The sequence below is a fragment of the Glossina fuscipes genome, unplaced genomic scaffold, assembly GCF_014805625.2.
Source record: "Glossina fuscipes isolate IAEA_lab_2018 unplaced genomic scaffold, Yale_Gfus_2 2, whole genome shotgun sequence".
Classification (NCBI taxonomy): domain Eukaryota; kingdom Metazoa; phylum Arthropoda; class Insecta; order Diptera; family Glossinidae; genus Glossina; species Glossina fuscipes.
Genome location: NW_023998416.1, coordinates 4799920 through 4825696, shown reverse-complemented (window position 1 = coordinate 4825696; position 25777 = coordinate 4799920). Strand labels below are relative to the sequence as shown.

The following is a 25777-nucleotide window of genomic DNA, read 5'->3' as shown; positions in this document are numbered from 1 at the left end:
ACAAAATTTGCCTCGAAAAACCTTTCCTAGAACTTTGAATACACTTTGCCATTGATCGATGCACCTGATGCTACCGATTATTATAAATGATAAGACAAATTTTGTTTATTTCTATAACTCGGTACTTGAAAAAACTTAAAAAAAATACAACCCTGTTAAACTAAGATATATTTTATATTCAATGCATACATGAGTTACATAAATATTCTTAATTACGACGAATTCAGGAATCTATTAAGAGATGCCGGTTTTTTTATTATAAATCTCTTACATTTTGAATACAAACTTGTCAGCCTAGTTCGTAGTGTTAACTTCTCCTTAAATATTCCCTTAGTGTACTCAGTTTATTCGGATTTACATTTCTCCTATAATTACTAAGAAATCAGGTATAGATTTAAATGAAAATTAAGATAAAATATATAAATTTCTTATATTCTTACAAAACGATAATGTTAAAACATTCAGACGACAAATATATATATATATATATATATATATATATACATCTGACTAAGGAAATCGCGACGGCCGTGTCCCTCCATGTAATAACGTGAAGGACAGCTATTTCAAATCTTTGTCATTCAATATAATTTTTTCCAAATTCGAAGTTTGCATTCTCATCAGATTACCGTCGATCCGTACACAATTGCACAAAATACTGATAATTTTCAACTTTTTTTTAAAGTGTAGACGCAAAAGTGTACAGATTTGTTTTTTGAATGTGAAGTCTTTTCTTATGCATGTCCACCCGCTGAGGTTGGAACTAAAATCCAAAACCTTTTCTCTCGAGCCCCGAAATTGCTCATAGTGTGACCTAAATAGTCGTACGAATTTACCTATAGTTAGCATATTCTTAGCTATAGTTCTATAATAATTTTTTAACCAATGATTGATTTGATTTTAAATATACGCAAGCTTTCGAAAATGAAAGGTTGTCCAATGGGGTTTCTGTTACAGCCAACCACTACTATTTTTGTTCTTACGTTCCAGAGACCCTATAAAATATATACAATTTGCTGCGCAATATAACAACTTGATCATGACCATTTCTCAATTCGTCTTCCAAAGTGATCTATCAGTTGCTAATGAGGAACATTTTTTTTTTTTTAGATGACTACATACACAAATTGAATAAATTAAACAAAATGATTTCTTTATTTATGTCCGGAAAATTGTACTCTCTTTGCAAAACAACAGACAATGTTAGTTTGCACGATCACTTAAATTTTATTTTTAACTTTCATTTCCTCAAGTTCAAATACTTTACTATGATTTAATGAAAATGTATGAATTACTGCAATGAAAACGGTATAAACATTTACTGATTGCTTTTTAGGCATTTTAAACTTTCCCAATAATACATATATAAGGTATTTGTATATGAATACAAAAACGGTACTCACAATAAAGTGCTCGTACTTTGGCTTTGTAAACACGTTAAAACGGCAATGCAAGTACTCTTGTCAACATAAAGTTTAACATTTTTTAGCCCAACAATCGTTGATCGTTGTCAGTAATTGCAGTAATGTTGAACGTTGTCAGTAAATTGCATCGGCAGAACTTCTTTAGATTGGCATCGTTCACGCAATAACTTTGATTTTCGTAACGGTTAATACGCGTGATGTCATCACTTAGAGTTGTTCTTCCTGTCGTACTTCTGACGGTTGCTTCGAATATACCGTAGCCGGGCTCGGTTTGCAGTTGAACGAATACATCTTGAAGCCAATATGGATGATATTCCGCGAAGCGGATAGCGTTTGACATAAAGCTGGCATGACGAATAAGATGCAATTTAAGCTGTGCACATTTCGTAAGGTGTGGTTCTAGTATTTGATTAATTTCATCCACAATGAATTTTGCGGCGAACTGAACCATGCTATCTTTAATTGGTACTGAAATTCTGTCAAAGCAACCGCAATAAGTATTTGGAATATCGGCTAGGAAACAGGTACGTCTATCGGATATCGGTAGAAATAAACTTATGCTTCGTGGCATGCGTGACTTTTTCGCCAGCTCGATAATGCGATTTTGTATGCTTATGTCAGAAATATGCTCCAAGTTAATCAAATCCAGCATAGTTGGGTAGACATCGAAATGTGTTGTCAGTCGATTGGCATTAATACGCATATTATTTGTGGCTTTGGAATATTTTGACTCAAACCATTTCGGTAAAAAGAGTTATTAACAGGGGGTTCCATATCCTCCAATTCTCCTTGATGCGTGAGGCGATAGTCTCCCATACGAAAACCATGAGCACTCATTAAGAATATTACAGTTGTGTTAAGAATATTAGTCCTATCAAATAGTTTCAATAAGTTCAGAATGGGTTTATCCAAAAATTGTGGTGAATTCAGATCAACATGAGAATGGCTGATGGTCCAGAACAACGAGAAGAAATCATTGTATTGCATAAACGGAACCAAATTTCGAATGTAATCCAATAGCAATTCTATCTCTCCACCATTTGAATTTGGCCATCTTCAATGCATAGGTTCGAAAATAAAAGTCTGTAGGTCTGTAGTCTTGAAGCCGTCGAGAGCGTATTGAAAGAGTGTTAAATGTTGAACGTCCTCACCGTAAGCCGTTTTATAACCAGCATCCTTAAATTGCTTCCAAATGATAGGGCAATCGTCCATTTCGCTTGATATGTTACAGAATTCGCTTAATTGCTTGGTCTTAAGTCCAGTATGTAATGGAATCAAATTTGGAAAAGTGTTTGCGTCCACTTTATTGTAACCGAAGAATTCCACATGCGATAAATTTTGTTTAATGAACTGAGCGGTTTCGGGCATCTGCCTCAAAAAGTTCATATGTGAGAGAGCGTCTATACCTAAAATCATTACCGACAGCCGATTTGTCTGCAAAAGTCAATGTATCCAATAAGTTCTTTATCGTAACAAAAACAACTTACTTTGTCATCTTCTCCTTCCGTAGAGTCATTTAGCTTTGTACGGTTTAAAACGTAAAAACAATCTTGGTATATTAATTAATACCTTTTCACGCCAACATTCCACTCGCAAAAGGTCAATGTCCTTTTTTAGATTAACTGGTTCCCGATAACTCAATTTAAAGGCCATTGTATCGCGAATTATGTTTTGAAAATCTGTTCTGCGCTCAAATATAGAATAAATGCACAAAATATCTTCCAATTTTGTGACATTGTACATTTTTAATAGTCCTTTTTCGTCCACATTGATCCATAATTGTGAACCATTTTTGCTGATACGCAGCAAACGTGTGCCGCAATAGGGCTTTTCAAGATTCTTAATATATTTTCTTAATTGATCGTTCATAACATTCAACGCCATTAATCTGCATCCGGGCGTGTCAATAAAATATGATTTCGATTTGATATCCACTGGATCCCCATGATAGTAATTCTTGCCATCAAAATATTTGTACAAATAATGCGATAGACCGGAAACGACGCTGAGAATGAATAAGGCACATATCAAAATACACCATTTTGAGGACTCAATATTCGCAAATTTTGCAAATGTAACCATGTCTTCTACTAGAATTTTTCAAATTTCAAAAAAATTCTACAAAAAAAAAAAATAAAAAAGAAAAGACAAACATTTCCACTTTTCTATTTTTAAACAAAATGAACTGTAAATAATGCGTGAAGTTCAAGATGAAATATAAAAAATAATTTTGAGAAACTAAGATAAAGATAAAGAGACGGCGGAATGACAACAAATGGAAATATGGGATTACTACAAACTCTGTACTTTGGAAATGTGGTTTGGTGGATAGTCAGGCAAGGGCGACCGACTACCATTCAATTAGAAAGACAGATGATTTTTACAAATCTACAGTGACAAGACTCAAGCAAATTTCCACCATAGAGCGGCGGTCGTGGGAAATATTAGAAGAACAACATATTAGTTGCTTGCAAGTATTTCGATCAACGACATCTATTGATGAAAATGATAAAGCGAAATATCAACGGACATAATGGTTAAATTCAATTATTTTGACCTTTCTTTGCATAAAATCACGGTTTTCGATTTAGTATATTCCAGCTCAATCTCTCAAAGCACTTTTGGGGAGCGCTTCTGCTCCTAGTCGTTTACGTTCGTTGGGAAAGGTCGAAAAAAGGCATGGGGACGGGGACGGGAAGCGGAGCGGGTGTGGGATGCCTACCGTGCGAAGTGGATGAAAATTCGACTTGGGACCGTTTCAACATCCCAGTTTAGTTGCTAGCCAGACAAAAAAAAAAAAGTTTTCTCTGTGGTGTATAGTGATTGGCGATGAAAAATGCTTCTATTACGATAATTCCAAGGGGAAAAGTGTTCCAGAAGAGCCATCCACATCGACACTGCGGGCATAAAGCGAGAACCGTAAACGGACGCTAGGACATAGCACATATTTAGAATTTAAGATGCTAATCATGAAAATATGAACTTTGTGGGACCTCTGAAGCTTTCTGCTGGATGTTACATTTTGACGAAACCACAAACATTTGTCACATCCATCTCCTTTCATTTATCAGCGATAGGTATAAAAACAATTTTTTAATTTCTACTTTTCCCTTTGTACACTTAGTTAACCATAAGTATAGTGCGTAGACTTTGGCTTAACTATTCGAAGGTTGTTCGACATGTTTCCTTCTAAAAAGGTTGTTACTTAAATTAATTTTTTTTTATCAAGGGTGGTCCAACCAATGCAACACTGGCCTAACATTTCGATGCCTCTTTTATACAAGCATTTGGGAAGACCTTTATGATACGCTTGAATTTTTACAATGACTAATGGCCAATCATGGACAGATCTGTAATACCATGGATTATATAGCAATTCAAAATTGAATTCTTCAAATTTCACTTTTGTAGCCATCAACTTAAGACACCGTGGATTGTTGTGGTGAAACCAGACCATTTCAGTCCGTTTTCCTTTTCCTATACCATGTGTACCACGATTCATTTGTGCCTTTTCGATCAGAATAAGATGATGAAATATTTTATTCGCAAGTACCTGCTTTTAAATTGATGTCTCGCTTTTCAACTGCATTCGTGCGAACAGGCTTCACGGACAAAGATAAATAATTGCCATCGCGACTTGTTTGACGTTTTGATATCACAAAAGGCATGACAGAATCGGCATGAGGTTGAAATAGGGAAACAACTAAAAAAATTTATCCGCCTGAGTAGCCGAAGGGGAGGAATCTCGATTAGCAAGTCAATGGTCGTGGGTTCGAATCTCAAGTGCGGTAGAGTTTTTAATAAAAAGCCGATAGCCTTAGACGCTAGTGCTTTTAAGAGTTTTAGTCTTAGAATTTATTTCTCTGGCGAAATTAATAATAATAATAATAATAAGTGCAGTTGTGACTCACCCCGTGTACCCTAAACGAACTAATGTAAAGAGAAAAAACTACATTTTCATAAATTATAATCTAATAAGAGGATGGCGAGTCGGTGCAAAGTTCAGACGGGAACTGCACAGATCCTATATAACGTGCACACTCTTAATCAGCATCAAACCTTGCATCGGTTTAACCAAGTCCGTCTCTCCTTCTGTCTGCCTGTATAATGATTAACCCCAGCAGCCGCTACATTAACTTCAACGGGATTTATGTTCGTTGCAATATCAATTAGATCTTCACTTGCACTTTGAAAGGTCTGTCCGAAATGGTTAGCTTGCCAATCTTCATCATTTAAAAGACCTTTATTCAAAAGCTGTGTTGCGACGAAAATGTTTAACTACATCAAAAAGAGTTTATTCATCAATTGTCGTATATATAAAGATTCCACTTCGCGAATCGTATATGAAACGAACTGAATTCCGCTAGCATTTCAGAAGTCTTAGGACTACAAAACCTACCTAATATTTCTTATAAAATAGGAAGCAAATAATAATCTTTTGCGCGCCAAGCAGCGTTGTCGTTATAATACACTTTGAGTTCAGTTAGTTATATTAATAACAAATATAAGGGAAAATTGTTAAAAATGCCGAATTGAGCAAACGTCTAACGTCAACAATTGGTCGTGATCGAATTAGTTAGCATTGCCATCGGATTTAAGTATGTGTTATCGCCAGTTTGGTTTTATCGCAAAAAGTAAGGTCTCCATATTCTAAAGTAATTACCGACACTATGGAACCTGTTGAAAAAAGAAAATCTATTATGAGCTTAATTTCTGATCAAAAGGCATTAGAATAAATTTTGATACCTGATAAAAATATTGAAAATACTTGGATGAAATGCGAATGCCTCTTTTAAGTCGGAATGCCTCATTTCCATAATATTTCTTTATCTCGGCCCTTCTGCTATTGCCTCCATAGTGGTTTGGGCAGCGAAAAACAAAAAACTTGAGTCTTCTTCAAAATGGTTTCCCGAATAAATTCGATTTAGTCTGCATGTGGACTAACCAAAAAGCAGTTCGAAACTAAATGGGAGAAGATATGCCCGACATAATCAATATTTGGATTAATTGTAATTGCCTTTGATATTTTGCAAGCTTCAATGCTTTCACAAAGTTCTGCATTCCCCGATTATATAAATAAGGCGAATCCCATCGTCCCATCATCAGCTTGAAGTAACAATAATAAATCGTAATCTTAATGTTCTAATTTTTCATAACAATTTTTTGCACATTTTTCATGACCAGCCAGGAGTATTTGTAAAATTTAAGCTTTGATCAGTGTTCTCAGACCAATTATCATCCATGCTTAAATACAAATAAAGAAGATATGAAAAGCCCAAGAGAGCTCCAACAATTATAACCGTAATTAAATAATAGCACAAAATAATTTTATTCATTTTTAAAATTTTAAAGCTATTTTACAACAACGATCAGTTAGAAAAAATTCTTCTGAGTTTTAATTACATATAAATTCATTAAAAAAGAAAACAAAACAAAATAAAAAACTTCAAATTCAAAAATCATCAAGTGTTGATAAATGCGCATCAGGAAAGTAAAGAATTGAAAAGTATTTTAAAATCAAAATTGTCTATATATATAAGGAATCTATAAAATTAAGCAAAATATGTGTAACGCTTGTAAGAGTTTACAACTTGGCTCGTCGACGACATCTGCTTGACAACTGTGTGAATTTAAAACTTCGACTCGACTACTTGGACTTAACGACTGTCTCTCGCTTCTTTATATTTCTCTGCAATGTTCTTTCGTTCGTTAAACTATTCGCTATCAGCTCTCCAACAGCGTCAACACTTTACATAAATGGAAATGTTGATCTTCTCTGCAATACCCGAAAGAATGAGTTAAGGGCTTCCAAATATATCAAAAATAGTAATCAGTATCACGAACACTTAGACTGATTCAGAATCACTTTCTGAATCGATCGGTGTAGTAAAAAGTGGGTCAAAAGTCTTATGCCCCTGATGTAGCTTAATATATCTTGGACCATAAATGATGTGGGGTATAAAAACAAAAGCAAACCAAATATGTTAATTGTGTTTTGAAAATGAGCTAAAAGCAATCCGCTCCATACTCCAATGCACCACTTCAGAGATAAGTCTTCGCAGGCTTATAAAGCCCATGTGTTTAGCGTTCATGATGAATATGGTTTATCAAAATCAGGAATTTATCTTTTTCCATTTCCAACGATCGCTGATCGACCACTTATTGACAAAATTGATAAAATTCTTCAAAAAAATGGGCGAGGCAAGTATTTTGACAATTCATTTTATAACATCCTTGAGGAACGAAATATTGAATTACCAATAAAAAAACTGGAACAGCATCGATGCAAAAAGGAAATCAAGATTTTTTTCAAAAATATTAACAACGATGAAAAGTGTCTAATATACGGTAAGGGTAACTGAACTTCACGCAAAAAAATACTTTGCTGGGAAATGCAAAAACCGGGTAATCCCGATCTCGCTGTATTCGATTAACATTTGTTTTGCTCGCCGCAAAATTCTCTTCTTGAAAAGAGGTCTTGGAAAATCACTTGATCCAGTTCAAATCCATAAATAGGAGAAATTTTATACTATGGTATTACCAGAACAAGGACAAAATGTTTTCCATCAGAAGGATATATATGTCTGTTTTAATAGAACCTGCTCAAAAGCCAACAAAAATGGGTTGAAATTTTATTGACAACATCACGAACTTTTTATTTGACCATTGATGAAATGTAAGATGTAAATGAACGGTCACTTCGTTCTAACACAAGATCGTGGTTGGTGTGTTTAGATCGCCAACCCATTCACTTTTGGTTAGAATCATCAAAGTGGATAAAAATTAAACCTACATATTATGTATTATATGCACTACAAAGTACAGAGCTATAAAGCTGAAACACACACACACAGGAAACACGGACGATATCGATCGAATTTCTCTTATTTAGAGGAGTTTTTTTTTTCTTTTCCATGACTTTAAACTCGTTTCGATTTTTCGACCACAACCTGATGATATATCAACATATTCAACTTCTAGGTGACAATAGGGTGCTGCACAACGAAACTTAATTCCCAATAATAAACACTTGCGACATTGATGATATGCGACTGTTACATATTCCAGCTAATTACATGTATAATTAAATTTATGCATAATTTAGTATAGAAAGATAAAAATTCAATTGTCTTAATGCACTTTTGTGGAAGAACAACAAAATGAAGTGTAAATGTTAATAACAGTGTAGTTACGTTAATCGCTTCTCGAAGATGTACTTTAAAGTTCGTAGTCTCAAGTCTCAAGTTGTACGTAAATGGAGCGCAAAAGTAAAACCAATCAGCCAAGAAAATTATACGATTTTAAATGATTTAAGGATTATAATGTTTCCATTGAAAATTATTAGTTTAATACCGTTATATGGGACTGCATCATCATACCAGTTAGGATCGCCAACAAAAACTTTATATACCATTGTAATGAGATTTCTGATGCTTGTAATACCTGTCTACAGTTTATACAATCTACACTTGATAACCGCCATGGAAACAAGCGACGAGCCTCAATGGATAGACAGCTCGTTAAACTTTCTTCACTACATCGTAACAATATGGTTTTGCACGAAACACTATCAGTTACTTGAAAAAATTATTAATGGAATCTTGAAAATTTACGAAGAAATGAAAGAATATGGGAAATGTGTTGACGCGAACGAGGCTCGTTTCTCAATCACTTTCACTATAATTATGTTAACGCTGCAGTGTTGTGTGATCATTTTGAAAATCGTTGCCATTGATGTGTCGCCTGCATTTCACATAAGCATACAAGCTATACTGTATGGTTTTCAGAAAATCGTGCCAGATTTATATATTATTTTTATTTCATCACTAATGCGTACGGTTGCAACGCAATTCAATTATCTAAACAACATTACTACAACATTCACATGCGGCATATATGAGAGAACGGTCCAAAATCGAACATCTTCGCATACCCGTGTGCTTGGCTTCGTATTGCAAATGTACCGCAAATTATTGCGCATCCACAATTTCATTAGCGACTATTGCACTTTTATCCTACTTTTTTATGTCGGTCACGCTTTCTTCGCCATCGCAAGCAAGACCTATTACATATTCGTTTGGATTATTAGCCCGCAGGAAATAAGCCAATCAAAAGTCTCATTATCCTTTATTATTGTGGTTATGCACACGCTTTTGTTAATCCTGCTATGCCACTGTTTCAACCTGGTGGCCAGAAAGGTGTTTCAAACTAGCAATGTAAAATACGTTAAAATCCCTTAGTTAACGATCATCATTTCCCTTTCTTAGGCTAACTTGTTTCCGCAAATATTGGCACGAATTCACATTGCAGAAAAGACGAATCAAAATATTGTAAGTATTAAGTTTTATTAATTAATTAATTAATTAATTAATTAATTTTTGAACCGTCACGACACTACAAGGGTGAATAAAATTTCAAGACTTAAACATCAAAATTTCCCAAGAGATATACTTCTTATCAACGTTGGATTAGGCCGTTAGTAATTTTACTTACCCTAAACTGTGCCCCTGTCCCGAATTGAAAGTTTAAAATTTGTTATAAAAAGTTTATAGTAGGGCTTTAGTAGAATTCGGCACTGGACACCACAAATAGATGGGCTCAATTTGAAGGGCAAAAATGAGAAATTATACTCAACGTGAAGCACCTGCTTGCTAGTAACTTTTATTAATCAAGTATAAAGTTATATTCGGCCGGGGAGGAATATTGCATACCCGTGACCATTACAATTTTTTTGTCCCCGTTCCTTCATTTACAATTATGGAAAAGGTGAATGGGACACCGTTTATCTTACGCCTTTTGGTTCACTAAAAGCTATTCTTCAGAAAAAATTAATCCAGCACGTCAAGACGTCCACTATAACTATTTAAGAATTAGCATACTTAACTTGGTGCACTTGGTCCTTTTATTTGATGACCATATCGACGGTATTATGGCGGGAAAATTAACACAATTAATCCATGAAGTCGCGACGTCCGTTATAACTAACTTTGAATTCACTTACTTAGCTTGGCGCATTTTACTCTTTCCCTCTCTTTATGTGATATTAATATTGACGGTATTGTGATTAAACATTCTCGTCTTACTTGCCTTATGAGTATAATAAGGAAAGTGCTATAAAAAGACATTAAGTCACCTACAACCGCGAGGAGACATTTCCGATTTTTTTCATTTTTGCGTATGCATAGCAAAGTGTTTCGTAAAGTAAATGTAGAAAGGCCTTCTTCAGCGTTCTATTTTTTTTTTATTATAATTTGGAGTAATGAGCAAAAACGCAAAAAATTTTCTTACAGAAGCAAAGTCGCGTTTAGTTTACTAAACTCTTTACTGCGTGCGTGTGCTCTGACCAATTTGCCCAATTTCCACTATCAAATTTGAAGTCAACATATATACACTTTATAGAGTCTCTTAGGCTTCTTTTTGGGAACATTAGGATAAAATGAGGAAAAGTTTTTAGTTCTTTCTAATAATTATGTGATACGTATCTAAATTTCCGACTTCTTTCTCAATTCTCAGTTCTTGGTGTAAATATTTCTAGCATTTGGATAAATATTAAGTTTAAAGATAATCATAATTGATTCACAAAAATACCTACTATATATACCGAACATTCCCAACAAAATATGCAACTTACTCTTACAACATTCTTCAACGTATAGAATGAGCTTTACGCAACCTTGCAGTTTTCATTCTAGACGTGCAAATTGTACACTCTTCCGCCCACTTTTCCTTAGATCCATATATTTCCCATTATCTTTTGCTAAATTTATACATTTAATCACATTTTCGTTTAGATTGACAATTTCCTGACAAGCCGCATTGGGCAGCCAGTACAATTTACGGCTCGAGGCTTTTTTACAATCAGCAATAGAACATTATTTAATGTAAGATTAACGAGATATTAGAAATGTTATTGAATTATATGTATAATGGATCTCTTATTTCTTTCTAGATATTTTCAGCAGTGACAACTTACTTAGTTATATTGATGCAATTTAAGCAACTAGAGGAAAACATTAATCATGGACAGTGAAATAAAAGTCAAATTGGTTTTTCAATTTTATTGACGAACACCGATACAAACATGTATAGAAATTCATTCATATTTTTACATATATTTAATAATCTTTCAATAGAAAAGCGATATAGAATCACAAAATGGTAAATATATAAACATATAAATTACATAAATCTTTCTTTTTCTCTTTTCATCCTTTTTAAAATGACAAACATGTTCGCAAATGTTAAATTTTTCTACATTTCTTTAATATTATCATTCATTATTATTATTAATATTCCGTCCCATCTGAATTTGGTGTATAATTATATTAACATTGATTATTGCGCAAGCATCAAATTTCTTCGCGATAATAAACAATTTGACTAAAACACAATTTGTTAAAGTGGAGAGAAAAACTTAGAAATCAGTCCAGCGTTACGCCAATGTTTTAACAATTCAATACTTTTGATTTTCTTCGGGTCTCACCGAAAAGGAATGAACAAATGCGATCGACGACGTAAGCGGCTATTGTATCGGCCAGTAAAACATAAATTAAAATCTGACGAAACTGAAAATGATAATGCGTTTCATTTGTCATCTTAATAATTAATAATTCATTTAATAATGGATACGTACATCATTTGGGAATTCAACAATTTCAAATGTTTTAGTTAGATCGAGCGATAGACCTAGAGATAACATAGTTACCAAACCGGTGGGTATTAAGATTGAGTACAATAGTAAACGATTCTCTTTCAAACTTTCCATGAACGGATGACCCTAAAACGTTTTTTTTTTTTGTTTTTTTTTGTTTTTAGTAATGAAATCTCTTTAGATTGATAATAAAAATTATGCTTACCTTGTAATTGATAGCGAAAGTCGAGACTTGCAGAGCCAAGCATATAATGTACACAGTGCTGTTGATTATGTTGGGTTCAAAATGTGTTTTCTCCTCGGGATTCATGTCAATGTACAATTTCACTTTGCCTTCTCTATTAAGTTAAGAAAATTAATTCTATAAATATTTATTTTTCATTGCATCAGCTTTACTTGGGTGGTGCTCTTGCGGTGGCTTCGTTTGTTAAATAAAACAGTGCACTAAAATGCACGGCAAATTGAAGCAATATTGTGGAAACTGTATAAAGGTTGAATATATTCGGTAATGGTGCTGTTTTTGAAAGCGTTTTAAGAGGCTGCAATTGAATAAATATTATGCGCAAAGATTCTATTTATCGAATATTTCACAAAGCGAACCTTACCTTCGATCTTGTTATACATAGAAAACATATGGCTATAAAGAGTCCTTGTAAAGTCGCCTGAGTATCACTAAATTTGACACCATCAATATATAAAACAGACTGACAGTACGCTGATATGAGGGCATTTAGAGCTAATATCTTGAACATTTGCAGAGTTGTCACTAAAGTGCATCGACCCTGTTTGATGATGTGGTTAACTAAAATTTAATAGATCGAAAATAACTTTTCAAATTTCTGTAATAAGTTGCAATATTTAATTTGAATTACCGCATAATATAGACGACGATTTACTAGTGAATGGAGCTGCAATGCTTGCATCACCTAATTTTACTACTGATACTTGTTCATCATCAACTTCTTTAAGCGCTGATTGTAAACGGGCTTGAGCAAGTTGTTCTCGCTTCTGTAATAACCTATCGCGCGCCGTCAACTGTTGGCGTTCATTGCTAGACGCACTCGACCGACCGGTTGGTGCGTTTCCCGATTTACTAGCTGTACGTGTAGTAGGAGCAATTGGTGCCACCGCATTTTGGGGCCCACTACTAACGTTGTTTTTTCTAATTGGAGCGTTACTGAGCAATGACACCCCTACATTGGCATGTTTGAGAGCACCCACATCGTTAGTGCCGTCACCGCACATCAATGTACAATAACCCAAGTGCTTCAGTGTGGTTATAATAAATTCCTTTTGTTTTGGAGCAAAACGGGCGCATACTGTGACACGTGGCAGTATTTTCATCATATACGGTTGTTGATATTCCTTTAGGTATTGTAGGCCTTCGCCGGTAATGCATAAATCGTGACTAATAATTATGTTTTTAAGAGGCGTCTGAAAGCTGAATATAGTTTCTCCATCAATGGATATCCATTGCCATTCGTCGTTCTTCTCCTTCGAACATGAGGACAGTATTAACAATTTCTTGCGAGTGAAACGTAATTCCTTTGCTACGTGACATGCCGTCAGAGGATTGTCACCAGTGATCATTACCACTTTGTGAGATGCTTGAATGAGCTCTTTAATGACATTTTTCGAATCAGGCTTCATAGGGCATGAGATAATTACGAAGCCGGCAAATATAAGATTACTTTCGACATCTTCTCGTTTCAATTCACGCACTTGCTGATTACTCATATTACCAAATTCTTTAATTCCTAGAGCCAAAACACGGGCACCTCGCCGCGAATACTCTAAGAAAGTCTGAAAGGTTATGAAGACAACAACAAATGCAAAATTTGAAGAAATTGTTTCCATTACACAAATTATCTATCTATCTATCTATCTATATACTAAAATGCTAAAAACAAACAATAATTAAAATTATCGATTGTATGTATCCAATATAATCTAAAAGAAACGGAGAGATATAATTAAAACAAACGAAAGCCATTAAAAATATTATATGTGGCCAGCTGAACAATCTACACGACTTTACATAAAAGGATTCTACGCTTATTTTCATAATAAAATACCAATCCCAAAACTCGAACTGACGTGGTCCAAGTTTACCAATAGTTAGTTTTCTTCTCAAAGACCTTCTTATCGCATAAATTCGCTACAGTTAACTGTTATAAACCAATTTTTATCATAAAAAGTTAACACTTACACTTTTCTGCCCTGCAAAAGCTTATGTTTCATTGACCCATCTCATCCAAATTTCCACACTCTAATTAAGGAATTATTTTACCATTTTGGTGCAAAAATTTTTTAAAATTGCACAATTTTTTATAAAATAAGTTTATGCGGGCAGGGGTCCATTCAATTAATTTTCGTCGCCCTTGACCAATAGGTTGAACACAAAAATACCCATCAGAAGCCAAATGGACGAACAGGCGGATCTACTTTAAGTTTTGAATGTTTATACAACCCACGTAGGGTATAATTATTTCCGAATGTGCGAAGAAAATAGCAAACTGCAGACTGCTAACGCTGGGCGGTTAGCACGACATGTGACGGAGCGTTATCACGTTGAAAATCTTTCATGTCATGTACTTTGACAAATTGTGGCTATTTTGCTCAATAATTTAGCTACTTGTAAAGTCTAATAATGAGAGTGGGCAAAATTGCAAAACACAAACCTGCTCATAATTTTTTGGAATTTCCTTAAGCATGTTCATTAGAACTTCCGGCGCTCCTTTAACAGTACCAATATAACACACCTCGTTGCTGAATGGCGCCAAATAACCCGCAAGCACTGACATACGTTTCAAGGTGGAAGAAAAGTAAAACCGTTGGTAAATACGCAATGGTCTCAGTTTGCCTCGTTTAGGTATTACGCTCTCCTGTTTAGTTAAATTCCAATCTACTGCGGTTAAGGTGGCTTTCTCTAACGGATCGCCCACTAACCCATCTTCAAGCATTACCAAAGAATGGCATGTCGCCAAAACTTGAATTGTTGTCTCTTCAGCCTGATCCATTGGAACGATTTCACTGCTTTTAGATAAACCAGCAACTCCTTCTACCATCAGATTATCGGAAGTCAATGTGCCAGTTTTATCAAAACAGCAAATCTGCACTTTACCAGCGAAAGGAATGCGGAATGGTTCCGTACAAAAAACGAAAAGTTTTGAAAGTTGTATTAATGATGTATTCACTGCCAATGTCAGCTCAATTGGGAGATCCGGTGGTATAATTGAGGTCAATATAAGAGTACATTCCAGAAAGAGTTTATAACGGTTGCGTTCTGGATCTTCACCACCTTTTATCCAGACATACGAGGCTGCAGCAACGGCAAATATCATTAAAAATACTATAAATGCAAAAGTTTCTAAATTGTTTTCAGTGACGCGCTTCACTCCAAATAGTATTGTACGTAGTAATTTGCCTTGAGATGTATTGAATCCGTTTCGAATAACGTAGCCAATGCAGCCACTATCCGGAGCGCGCATAGCCTCCTTAGAAGGTGCGGTGTGCTGCACAACTTTCGTACCACCAAATAACACGAACAATTTTCCTTCTCCTTCCACGTCCAAGTTAGCATGAAAATTATCTAAAGATTCCAAAGGCTCTTTCATTTGCGGCACGGATTCACCTGTTAACAGAACCATTAGTAAGGAAGCAATACATCAATTCTCATCTAAAGTGATTAACACTCAAACATACCGGTTAACATGCTTTCATCTACTATACAGCTTCCACGCAATAGCACTAAATCACACGGCACTAGATTTTCATTATGCGTACGGGTTATTGAAACCAAATCTCCAGGCAATAATTGATCTGATGCGATTTGGCGCCACTTGTTGGTGCGGTATACGTTAATTAAATAAGGTTTGTTGCCCATCTTACGTATTTCAGACATGTTGCGCAACTGTTGCTGTACCAAAGTGCATTCAAATACGATTAACATGAACAACGTAAACAGGGAGTAGTACCAGTACTCATCCAAACACCACAGGCCAACCGAAAATATTTGAAAAACGAAAAATGGTGCCGTAGCCCTCTCTATAAAAAGTTCGTAAAATTCGGGAACAACCATTTCCATTCCATTATTACCATACATCTGTTCGGCCAGAGTTATTGCGGCCTCGGTTTCTAAACCGCGCGACTTGGCATAATGCAGCAGCGTTTCACTAACAGGGAAGTCAATGCCTCGAAATGTTGCTTTATTTTCATCCCAAATGTATTTAATTTTCTGAAAGTGAAAATAATACAATTCTTGTCCATCTGACAATTTCGCCAACCGTATCGGCACCAATTCAGAAGATCCGTTATTTGGAGTAGGTACTACTTTGACAAGCACACCTTCTTTAGGTACTTTAACTTTACGGCAATTTAGAAAAGCCAATACATGTACGCTCCAATAGCAACACAGAAGAGTAAGCACATGGACAAATGCTATGACAGCCACGGCAATCAGAAAGCTTTCATGATGTTCCTCAATACCGTACACGACAATCCAAAAATAAAATGTCAGCAAATAAAGAGGAACAAATGGCAATATCACGCCGCTAAGCAACACAGGATTTCGAACATAAAGTGTCATGTATTGTACCAGATCATCTAAACTATTTTTCACTACATTGCACTTCACAACCGCATCGCGATTCTCCAAAAAATCTACGTTTTCTACATAGTTTTCTACTTTATTGTGGTTCATGTTAGCCCGATTTTGATCGTATTCAAGTGTTCATTGGATTTAATCTGTTTTTAATTAATTATTCCGTTTGAGAGCCGTTTTAGAAATTTAGCAAACTACAAAACAGACTATATGGCTAAATAGGAAGGTGATTGTTGTGATTGTTGTTATGAATTGTCAAAATATGTGAAGTGACGTGTTCCTTTCAAACTTTACACTAAAAAAAATATTGGTTAGATAAATTTTCAATTCAATAACCATAACATTGGTTTAAAAATACAATTATTCAGAAGATGGAAGGAAAAATTTCGTACCTTAGTAAACGGCACTTTTCAGCACTATTAACGACATACTTGAGAAATGAAAGATAACTTATCAAATTGGCATTTTGCTGGCCTTAGTGATCAGTTGAGAGAATGGGTCAAAAGCAGATATATTTGTTTATATATGTATACAAAACTTCACAAAAAAATTACTTTTGTCTACAGCTGGGATTTGCTTGAATAGTGTCGCATTATTTTTACAACATCACCATGGTTGGAAACAATTAGAATTAAGAATAAAACAGTCCCTTTTTTTACATTGCTGTATTTTTGGTTTTGGATTAGTGTGGTAAACGTATCGATATTTCTTGCAGCAACATTTATTCAGTTCTCAGCATATTTTTGCATTTGTATCAATGTATATATAACACTGAGAAATAGAATTTTATTCTCAGCAGTTTTTCAAGGTTTCCATAAGAAATGCACAGTAAAGTAAATTTTACTCTCAGAAATAGAATTATGTCAAAAGAGAGCTGAATTTACTTTGTAAATAAAAGAGTTTCAAACCACACATTTTTTGAAATTGAAATTTTTGTTTTTATAAAATTAAAAAGTAAAAACATATTTTTTATTAAAAACAAAAAAAAAAAAAAATGCAATATCAACAAACGAATCAAGTTAATTGTTTTAAGTTTTGATAATACCATTATAGGACTAAGAAAAATTATTCAATTAACTTTCTTCCCTACAACTCTTATAAATAATAATTCTATTATTCTTTTTAATTTTTTTTCAATATTAGCTATCCTTCATTTCTCATCTCTCAAATAATTTAAAGAAATGAATTTATATAAAAACTAGCCGAAAAGAATAAGCTAATTCTCTGATGTTAATAAAATTCAAATTAATATTATTGAAAATATATTAACTAACACAATAAAACGATATATCGCATATGCAAACTCTCGGTTTTGCTTTGGTTGCTTATGCACACGCAACGTAACAATCTAATAAAGTGTGTCTTTCGTTTTTCAGATTGAACGTGACCACGTGACTAGATTGCCACGATATGTACAATTTAAAAATAGTTGTTTCCTTGCTTGCATTTAATATTGCGGTTAGCAAATACACTAATAATATACGAATATATTAAAAATCACAAATTGATACTTGGGTTTTTAAATAGCATTAAAAAAATGGGAAAAGATAAAGAAATCTTTTAATTGAACGGTAAGTCTCTCTTAAATCCTCTTTCGTTATTGATAATCTACAATTAATGGAATTGTAGGACTGATATGCAGATATTTCAAATGAACTCTATGAAGTACTGAACTTATTAATTGTATGGAGCTTAGCATTGTCGTTGTTAATAATTGCAAGAAACCCAAACGGATCAACAATTTTTTTCCTACGCATGGTACAATAAAGAGCAGCTGCGCACTTCAATCGATGTCAATCCTTGGAAGTGTGGGTTAGCCGGGCTTCCTAAAAATGACGCAGGTACAAAAGTAATATTCCATTAAATAGATTTCTAGGCTGTAGAATATGATGCAATTTATGATAGGGACAACTGAATTCTATGACTGATTTATCAAAATTCGTTAAAATCTGATTCCTCTTATATTTATAAAACCATGCAACATTTTCATATAAAATGTTTCATTACAAGAAATATTTGTTGATTTTACAGAAGAACTCGAGCTTACGTGATATCTCCACGAACGAATCGATCATTAGCAGGAAGACGTTAGCTGCTAAACGAATTTAGCTGAAAAATGTCATAATCTCCGGTGTCTCAAACCGAGTTCTCAGAAATGTCGGCAGGTACAGTACCAATGTAATGTAAAACTATTTTCAAAGGTTTGAATACGTGATGAATACACACGATAGGGACATCTGATTCCTGACTGATTTATCAAGTTTTATTAAAATCTGACTTATTCTTGTATAACAAATAGACGTTCTCTGGCATCATGTTTTGTTAATAGAAATCCTTCCCACATTTATATTGCAGAATAACGAAAATTTACTTGTGAACTTTGCTGCATTAAGCAGCTAAGGAATATCGGATGTCATCCCTAAATAACAAGGAAGATTATTTTATGGAAAAGAAGAATAATATGTATGTTGTACGAAAAAGAATAACTACGTGATCATGGATATATAAATAAAGAGTGTTGGTTTTGGTAACAAAATGTGATTTTAATTTTATTTACATTTAAAATAATTACGTGTAAATATGTCTACATAGTTACGTCTAAATAATAATGAATACATAGGCGAATTTTGAATGAGTAAATCAACCAGTGGCCAAACAACCTCTTCTCTCAAACATCATCATTGAATCGGGTCCACGAATCACACGGGACATTAATTCCCAACATACTTTTGCAGGCAATAAGCTGAAATATAGAATGACATATTCCATTAATAGTATAAATGGAATGTATTTTCTTTTTTTACCATTTCAACGGCGTTAGCAAGCGTATGGAATTTGGCAAAACGCACCAAACCTCATTTTTGCGAACAGCGTCAACAATCTTGTCGGCTACATATTGGGGTTCCAGCATCGGAACTAGTCGCGGACGAACACCGTTGAACATTCCTGTGTTAATGTAATACGGGCAGACAAGCGTCATTTGAATGCCGTGATAACCGTGAGTCTTCAAGTCAGTGAAAAGACTCTCATGGAAACCTATGCAGGCGTATTTGGTGGCACTGTAGTCTACGCAACCGTATGTGCCTAACATTCCGGTAACAGAACTAATTGTGACGATATGTCCATTGTTTCTATGCATCATATAGGGCAAAAACGCCTTTACAGTCCAGTATTGCCCAATTATATTAACGTTATATGTGTTTTGTATAACACGATCGGGTAAATCCCAAAATGGTCGACAGCATACAATTGCGGCATTGTTCACAAGTATATCTACATGTCCAACTTCAGATATTGTTTGTTCAGCCTTTCGGTACACTTCTTCGCGATTAGAGATGTCGACAGTATAACCAGTGCAATTGTGGATGCCATACTTTGCCAACAAATCAATTGTAGTCTGAATAGCTGAAACGATATGTTTAGAATGAACGCTTGCGTGCTAGTAAAACTATACTAATTAATACTTTTTCAGAGCAGAACTTTGGGAATCGCATTTTACATAATTAATTCTTTTAGGAAATTTTTTTACGGATTTTTTGATATCCAGCAAGTGCTCACGGAATTTGCGTGCATCCGGTCGATCCAAACCGCTTAACCTTGCCTGTCCGTTATCAATCTGTGTCTGTGTCTCTCTATGTAATTGATCATAAAACATTCATACAACCTTCGTTTGAAGCTCAATACTCCTCTTTCCTCTTAATAAACAAACCATTGCGGGGTTAGCAAGATTCAATTTTCAAATATGTTAATAATAGATTTTTAATTTTGTTTCTTCTTAATTATACGACTCTCTCTAAATCTTTAGTGTTAACTAATATTTTGTTAATTTAGATTTTACCCCATCGATCCGACCTGAAATTGATTCTTATGAGTGCTACTGTCAACGATCAGTTGTTTAGCCAATATTTTGATAATTGCTGCACGGTATTGATTTTATTGATTTATTGATTTATAAGATTATTTGCCTATAATTAACAAAAGTATCTGACAGTAATTTTTATATATACTTGTATTTAGCTGTTTTTATGTAAAAAAATAAGATATACAAGAAACTTTATTTTTGTATATTCAATTTAAAAAAAGTAACAAAAGATAATAAAATAAATTTTTGGTTGCATAGTAAGGCAACACAAACCTGGAAATTCTATTCGTTTACATATACATTTTTGCATGGAAGTAAAGGAAAAATGCCACATTGGTGATGTGTTACATATATAGAAGCGAACTGAGAAAGTAAGGTTCATTGTATTCTTTGACTTTTAATTGAAGTTATACAGATAATATAAACATTTTTGTATCGATTCAAAATTTCGTACTAAAATGTTTATATTCTTCTGCTGGGACTACAAAAGCTTTAACATCCTCGTTTTATAACACATCATACTTAGCTATTTCTACCGTTGTTCTGCTTATTCTCTAAAGGCAGCAAATTTCATGTTTATTATTTAAAGGCAGCAAGTTTCATACAAATACATGCAAAATTATCGAGAATTGTAAACGAACTCAGTTGTTGCTTATTCTCAGTTGTATGGAATTTTTACGAATTATTGAGAACATATATTATTATTACACTAACTTATATGAGCTTATTCCTTAAAGTCGCCAAATTTTATACGCTCACTTTAGTGGGCAATTAATCGTGTTCATGGTTCAGCATTTAAAGATTACAAAGATCACATGTATTATCAATTACTTGAGAAATTCGAAAGATATACGGAAATGTCTGTAATCGTCTGCGTGTTTTTGCTACGGATTACTTTTTATATGGCAGCATTCAATTCTGAATTGGTTTAAGCATGTCCATCTGTCCGCCTAAGTACAGTTTGTTGTAAACATACTCCTGGTCGCAAAACTCAAGCTATCGACTTGAAAGTTTGCAGAAATATTGGAAGTTCTTGCATGAGCCAATGGGCCAATTGGGTCGACACTACATAAACTGAAAACACGTCTGTTTTTCAAAAGAAATAAATAATTGATTTTTTGCTCATTACTCATAAGCTACAGTAGAGATAAACCTACAAACAATCTCTTGAAGGTATCTGTAGTACCTGTATAAATGTAGGAAAAATTAACCAAGCCTACCTAATAATAGAGTGTATCAAAATTAAATTTTCTTTCTATACCTTCGTAATGCCCAGAAGGAAGCTTTAGAAAACCCATAAAGTATATAAAATCTAGCTCAGGTTTATGTTCGGAATGCTTCTAAGCATGTCCGTCTGTCCATTGGCTCAAATATATAATATCTATGGTAAACATTCCCTCCTCGGAAAAATGTAGACATCGTTCACAAATTTGCAAAAGAAAATGAAAATGACCCAAACATGCCTGCAGCACCGACACGCCTAAGTGACAAAAACTGAACGCTTTTGCTCTCGGTGTTTTTTTTTTGCTGCGAAGTGTCTAGTTTTTGGATGGTTTGTGATCTTTAGTACTTACCTTCTCTATTTATATCCCAGACAACAATTATCGCATTTGCTTTTGCAAATCTTAATGCTAAAAGTCGGCCAACCCCTCCTCCTCCTCCGGTAATTAAAACGATTTGGCTAGAAATGTCCTAAAATGTAAAAGAATCATGTTTTATCCATATTAGGAGGTAATCCATTGCAGTAGTGTCGCAGTAGTCAAATGTATATGTAAATGCATATATGTGTATATAATTGTTCGACGATAATGCGGAAGTAAAACTCCTTTGAAGCGCATAGTTTGTGATTTATATTCAATAAAATTCAACACTGGCATCGTAGTTGTTAACGTTGGTTAATGTTTCATAGCATGAAGTCTTTATTTCCAGTTTCCCTTTTCACTCACTTTCTCATGACCTCTTACTTGTATTCGTTACAATGCATTTACTAAGCATATCTTGTGACGATTTGCAGCGAAAGTACGGATAACTACAAAAAACTTTAGAAAGTGCATTGCAGAATCGCAATTTAAAATAATTTGAGGCAACATTTTCGTTATATATATATATATATATATATATATATATATGTATGATTTGTAAAGAAAAAAATTGTAGTTACATGTAATCTGACATGAGCTTCATCTTCAACAAATGAATTTGAAAATGTGAAAAAGACTATATTCGGCTTAAATCGAACTTTCGTTGCCCACTGTTTATTTAGTTTTGTTATTTTTTAATAAATACAACACGAAACCGAAGAAAGTATAATATGTGATAATTACAGGAGAGATAACATGGTTTGTAAACGTAATGTTTGTAATGAAACGCACAAATATGTTGGTAAACGCAAGCTATTGCTTTAATATTATGTATCCAAAGCACATCAAACGTAATGAAAAGTTTCTATGCATAAAAAATACTAAATTTTACTAATTATAGACAAATATTGGCTTTGGGTTTTTTTTAATACAAAAAAACAAAAAATTTATTTTAAAATATATAATAATATTGTTATTATATAACATCATGTTGGTGTAACTATGAAATAAAATTTGAGATAGGTCTGAGGGGAAAAATTGACTACCATTAGTTTAAAAGGATTCGATTTATAGTTTTTAGAATTTTTATGAGCCGATGGCGCCTCTTATAGATGAGTTTAATATCAGATTATGTTAAAAAGTCAATATTTGGCTTGTGATACCGATAGACAATAAATTGAAGATGATCAAAAATAAAAAAGAATTATATATATATACACACATTGTATGGGTGTTATAAACTTTCGATATACACAAGATATGATGATATCAAAGTTTTTTCTTCGTTGACGGCAGGAGAGGCACAAAGGTGTTAATTCAGCCCGAAATATCTATGATTTATGAATTTCCACATTATGCATGGCGTGCATACACGCATCGATTGTTATATTAGATGTTGTAAGGGTGTAGTTGCGCAAGTTGTAATATTAGCTATTGGTGATCACAGTTGCATAGATTCTATCATTTATCCTATTTTATACAGCAGTTACAGCATTTTTGAAAAGACAGTACAGTAATTGTACTGGGTGCAGTCTATTGGATTTTAAAATGATTGTCACTTAATTTGATTGCTAGATCTGTATTTTTTGACTTTGATAAACTTGAAACAAAATTTCGAATAAACACATATTTTTATAGCCATAACCAAAGAATGCCGATATATTCCAATTTTTCTTTCTGTAAAAATACGCATTAGAAAATCCCCAATTGTATAAATATATGCATACAAACACACACCTATTATATCGGTGTGAAATTCGGAGCACATTGTTCGTTTACTGTTCTATTCATGATTTCTTATACTCGCCACCGAAGGGTGGAAGTACAGTCACTTTGTCAAAACGTTTGCAACGTCCTGAGAAAAACTTTAGAGGCCACACACAATATTTAAATATTTTTGTTCAGCGTCAAATTCTGCATCGATTTGAGCATGTCAGTCTATGCGCCTTTGTAATTTGTACAATGCATTTTATTCCAAGTACGGCCCATCGTTAGCTATTCCATCTCCAAAAAAGTCTTGTCCTTTAAGGCCACCCCTAAAAAAAGTCATATGTGTGCATCGTCGTAAGAATCGAAGCACCGTTCGAGCAAACCATAAGTAACCTATTGAGACGAGCGTTAATCGGAAGAAGTAATATCTGAGGGGAAAGTACGACAATCCAGGTTAGAACTGCAAATATTTCCTGATGGAATCGAATTACTTCACACTAAAAGCTCGCGATATCAAAACTTTTGGTATATTACACCCATTTTTTGCGCATAAATTATTGGACGTAGTATTTCTTAAAGATGGTTTAACTCAGTTCCTTAGTCCTCCTTAGTCATCAAGGATGCTCAAACTTATCGCCGATATTATCTTTCTTTATATGGTTATTTGGGCTTTGGATATTGTGGCACATTCACAAATCATCCCTCATAGGGATTTAGTTGCGTTATCCTTTGAATTAATCCGGAAGAGTAAAGTTTCCCGCAAATTTCATTTAATTGCTGACGCACAACTACCTTTATTCAATGCTCCAAGAAATTATGTTTGGTGTGATAATTTTTATATATAGCTTATAGCTTAAAGACAGTGTCTTGAAACGAAAAACTCCCAGTTCTATTTTTCTGTAACTTGCATTTTCGGGAAATGACTGATTCATTATAATCTGAATGTCTTGAAAGTTAACCATTTCTTTAGGGTAAACAAGGTAAGAAAACCAAATCGTAGAGGCTACGAGTATTTAGCATGATCGAACATTTTAAATGTTACAACTTACCAAACAAACACCAACAGACTTAACTTAAAAATTTTCATATTTTCAAATTAAATGTGAAAATAAACCAGTTAGGTTTCTTTCAAATTTTTCTAAAAATCCGGTTTCTTTATTTCAACATATTTAAAATTATTCAAAAAAATTAATCAAAAAGATTTTTTTTTTCTTTTCATTTTAAGCAACGAAAATTTGCAAAGTATTTAACATGAGGTTGCAGTTTTCAATATTTTAAATTTATTCGCATGTTTGGTTTATCGTTGAGCCAGATTTATATATAGTATACGTGTTTTACCAGAAAAATTATGACGTACCTTTAATTTTCTTAGTCGATTAGGCGCTAATGTATAATACAATGATTCCAACGTGTAAAAGATCGCTTTTAACCAGAAAATTATTAAATCGATTATTAACTGCATTACAGCCTTAAAAGGATTTTCCATATGCAGGATCTCCGATGCCATCATTAATTGTTTTTATTTTAGTCTTTTTTTTTCAATTTTATTGTATTGAAAGGATTTATTCATCTAAAACCTATTGAGCGTAATAAATTGTCAATTAGTCATTTCTTTGTATCAGTGCATGTAGTATGGACTTTGAATTCCTAAATGTAAAATATATGTAAGAAAACTTTTATATGCAAATTTATTCCTTGCCCGACAATGCAAGCAAATTCAAAAGTAACGAAAGTTATTCTTTGGTCATTATGTAGTTCTTAACATAAACACTATCGGCACCATTTCAAAGCCTTACTGTCGTCATTAAACACACTACGCTATTAATGGCTTATCAAAATCAGGTGTTGTATGGTAAGTACTCAAAAAAGTGGTCTGTTCCTTGGGACAAAGCATATTAATTTTGTATTAAATTTGATCAAAATATCCCAAAAATTGTGACCTGTAGG

General features: G+C 33.8%; 3 protein-coding genes, 1 long non-coding RNA gene and 2 other non-coding genes across 7 annotated transcripts; 4 read left to right on the top strand and 2 right to left on the bottom strand.

Annotated features, from left to right (window-relative positions):
- Positions 1 to 1785: 1785 nt before the first annotated feature.
- LOC119632850 (gustatory and pheromone receptor 32a) lies at positions 1786 to 11454 on the top strand. Its single transcript, XM_038025982.1, has 5 exons — positions 1786 to 1810; positions 1923 to 1948; positions 9692 to 9754; positions 11216 to 11305; positions 11374 to 11454. The coding sequence occupies exons 1-5, from the start codon at positions 1786 to 1788 to the stop codon at positions 11452 to 11454; spliced, it is 285 nt and encodes a 94-aa protein (XP_037881910.1).
- A 158-nt stretch (positions 11455 to 11612) lies between these two features.
- Positions 11613 to 16928, bottom strand: LOC119633209 (manganese-transporting ATPase 13A1). Its single transcript, XM_038026620.1, has 8 exons — positions 15781 to 16928; positions 14757 to 15709; positions 12948 to 13878; positions 12681 to 12877; positions 12472 to 12614; positions 12281 to 12413; positions 12058 to 12201; positions 11613 to 11989 (listed from the first exon to the last, which is right to left on the bottom strand). The coding sequence occupies exons 1-8, from the start codon at positions 16775 to 16777 to the stop codon at positions 11870 to 11872; spliced, it is 3618 nt and encodes a 1205-aa protein (XP_037882548.1). The 5' UTR covers positions 16778 to 16928; the 3' UTR covers positions 11613 to 11869.
- Positions 16929 to 18068: 1140 nt separating this feature from the next.
- LOC119633211 lies at positions 18069 to 19476 on the top strand. Of its 2 annotated transcripts, XR_005246863.1 has the most exons (5): positions 18069 to 18249; positions 18308 to 18519; positions 18710 to 18843; positions 19034 to 19205; positions 19271 to 19476. It is a non-coding gene; the product is annotated as an uncharacterized LOC119633211 (long non-coding RNA). The 2 variants fall into 2 exon arrangements; XR_005246862.1 differs by lacking the exon at positions 19271 to 19476 and having other exon boundaries at positions 19034 to 19248.
- Positions 18559 to 18636, top strand: LOC119634277. The gene has a single exon (XR_005246950.1). It is a non-coding gene; the product is annotated as a small nucleolar RNA Me28S-Cm2645 (small nucleolar RNA).
- On the top strand, positions 18884 to 18959 carry LOC119634278. Its single transcript, XR_005246951.1, has one exon. It is a non-coding gene; the product is annotated as a small nucleolar RNA Me28S-Cm2645 (small nucleolar RNA).
- On the bottom strand, positions 19295 to 25729 carry LOC119633210 (epidermal retinol dehydrogenase 2). Its single transcript, XM_038026621.1, has 4 exons — positions 25188 to 25729; positions 22115 to 22232; positions 19483 to 20083; positions 19295 to 19421 (listed from the first exon to the last, which is right to left on the bottom strand). The coding sequence occupies exons 1-4, from the start codon at positions 25338 to 25340 to the stop codon at positions 19319 to 19321; spliced, it is 975 nt and encodes a 324-aa protein (XP_037882549.1). The 5' UTR covers positions 25341 to 25729; the 3' UTR covers positions 19295 to 19318.
- Positions 25730 to 25777: the final 48 nt, after the last annotated feature.

Bases quoted from the DNA above. Each gene is read 5' to 3' on its own strand.
- LOC119633209 (XM_038026620.1), bottom strand. From the start codon at position 16,777: ATGAACCACAATAAAGTAGAAAACTATGTAGAAAACGTAGATTTTTTG. The intron at 15,710-15,780 runs GTATGTTTGAGT...TTCTGTTAACAG, and splicing joins AGATGAAAGCATGTTAACCG to GTGAATCCGTGCCGCAAATG. The intron at 12,615-12,680 runs GTAAGGTTCGCT...ATTCAATTGCAG, and splicing joins TATGTATAACAAGATCGAAG to CCTCTTAAAACGCTTTCAAA.
- LOC119632850 (XM_038025982.1), top strand. From the start codon at position 1,786: ATGCAATTTAAGCTGTGCACATTTC. The intron at 1,811-1,922 runs GTAAGGTGTGGT...AACCGCAATAAG, and splicing joins ATTTAAGCTGTGCACATTTC to TATTTGGAATATCGGCTAGG. The intron at 9,755-11,215 runs GTAAGTATTAAG...ATTTTCGTTTAG, and splicing joins AAAAGACGAATCAAAATATT to ATTGACAATTTCCTGACAAG.
- LOC119633210 (XM_038026621.1), bottom strand. From the start codon at position 25,340: ATGATGGCATCGGAGATCCTGCATATGGAAAATCCTTTTAAGGCTGTA. The intron at 22,233-25,187 runs GTACGTCATAAT...TTTACATTTTAG, and splicing joins ATCGACTAAGAAAATTAAAG to GACATTTCTAGCCAAATCGT. The intron at 19,422-19,482 runs GTAAAAAAAGAA...TCTATATTTCAG, and splicing joins TTGCTAACGCCGTTGAAATG to CTTATTGCCTGCAAAAGTAT.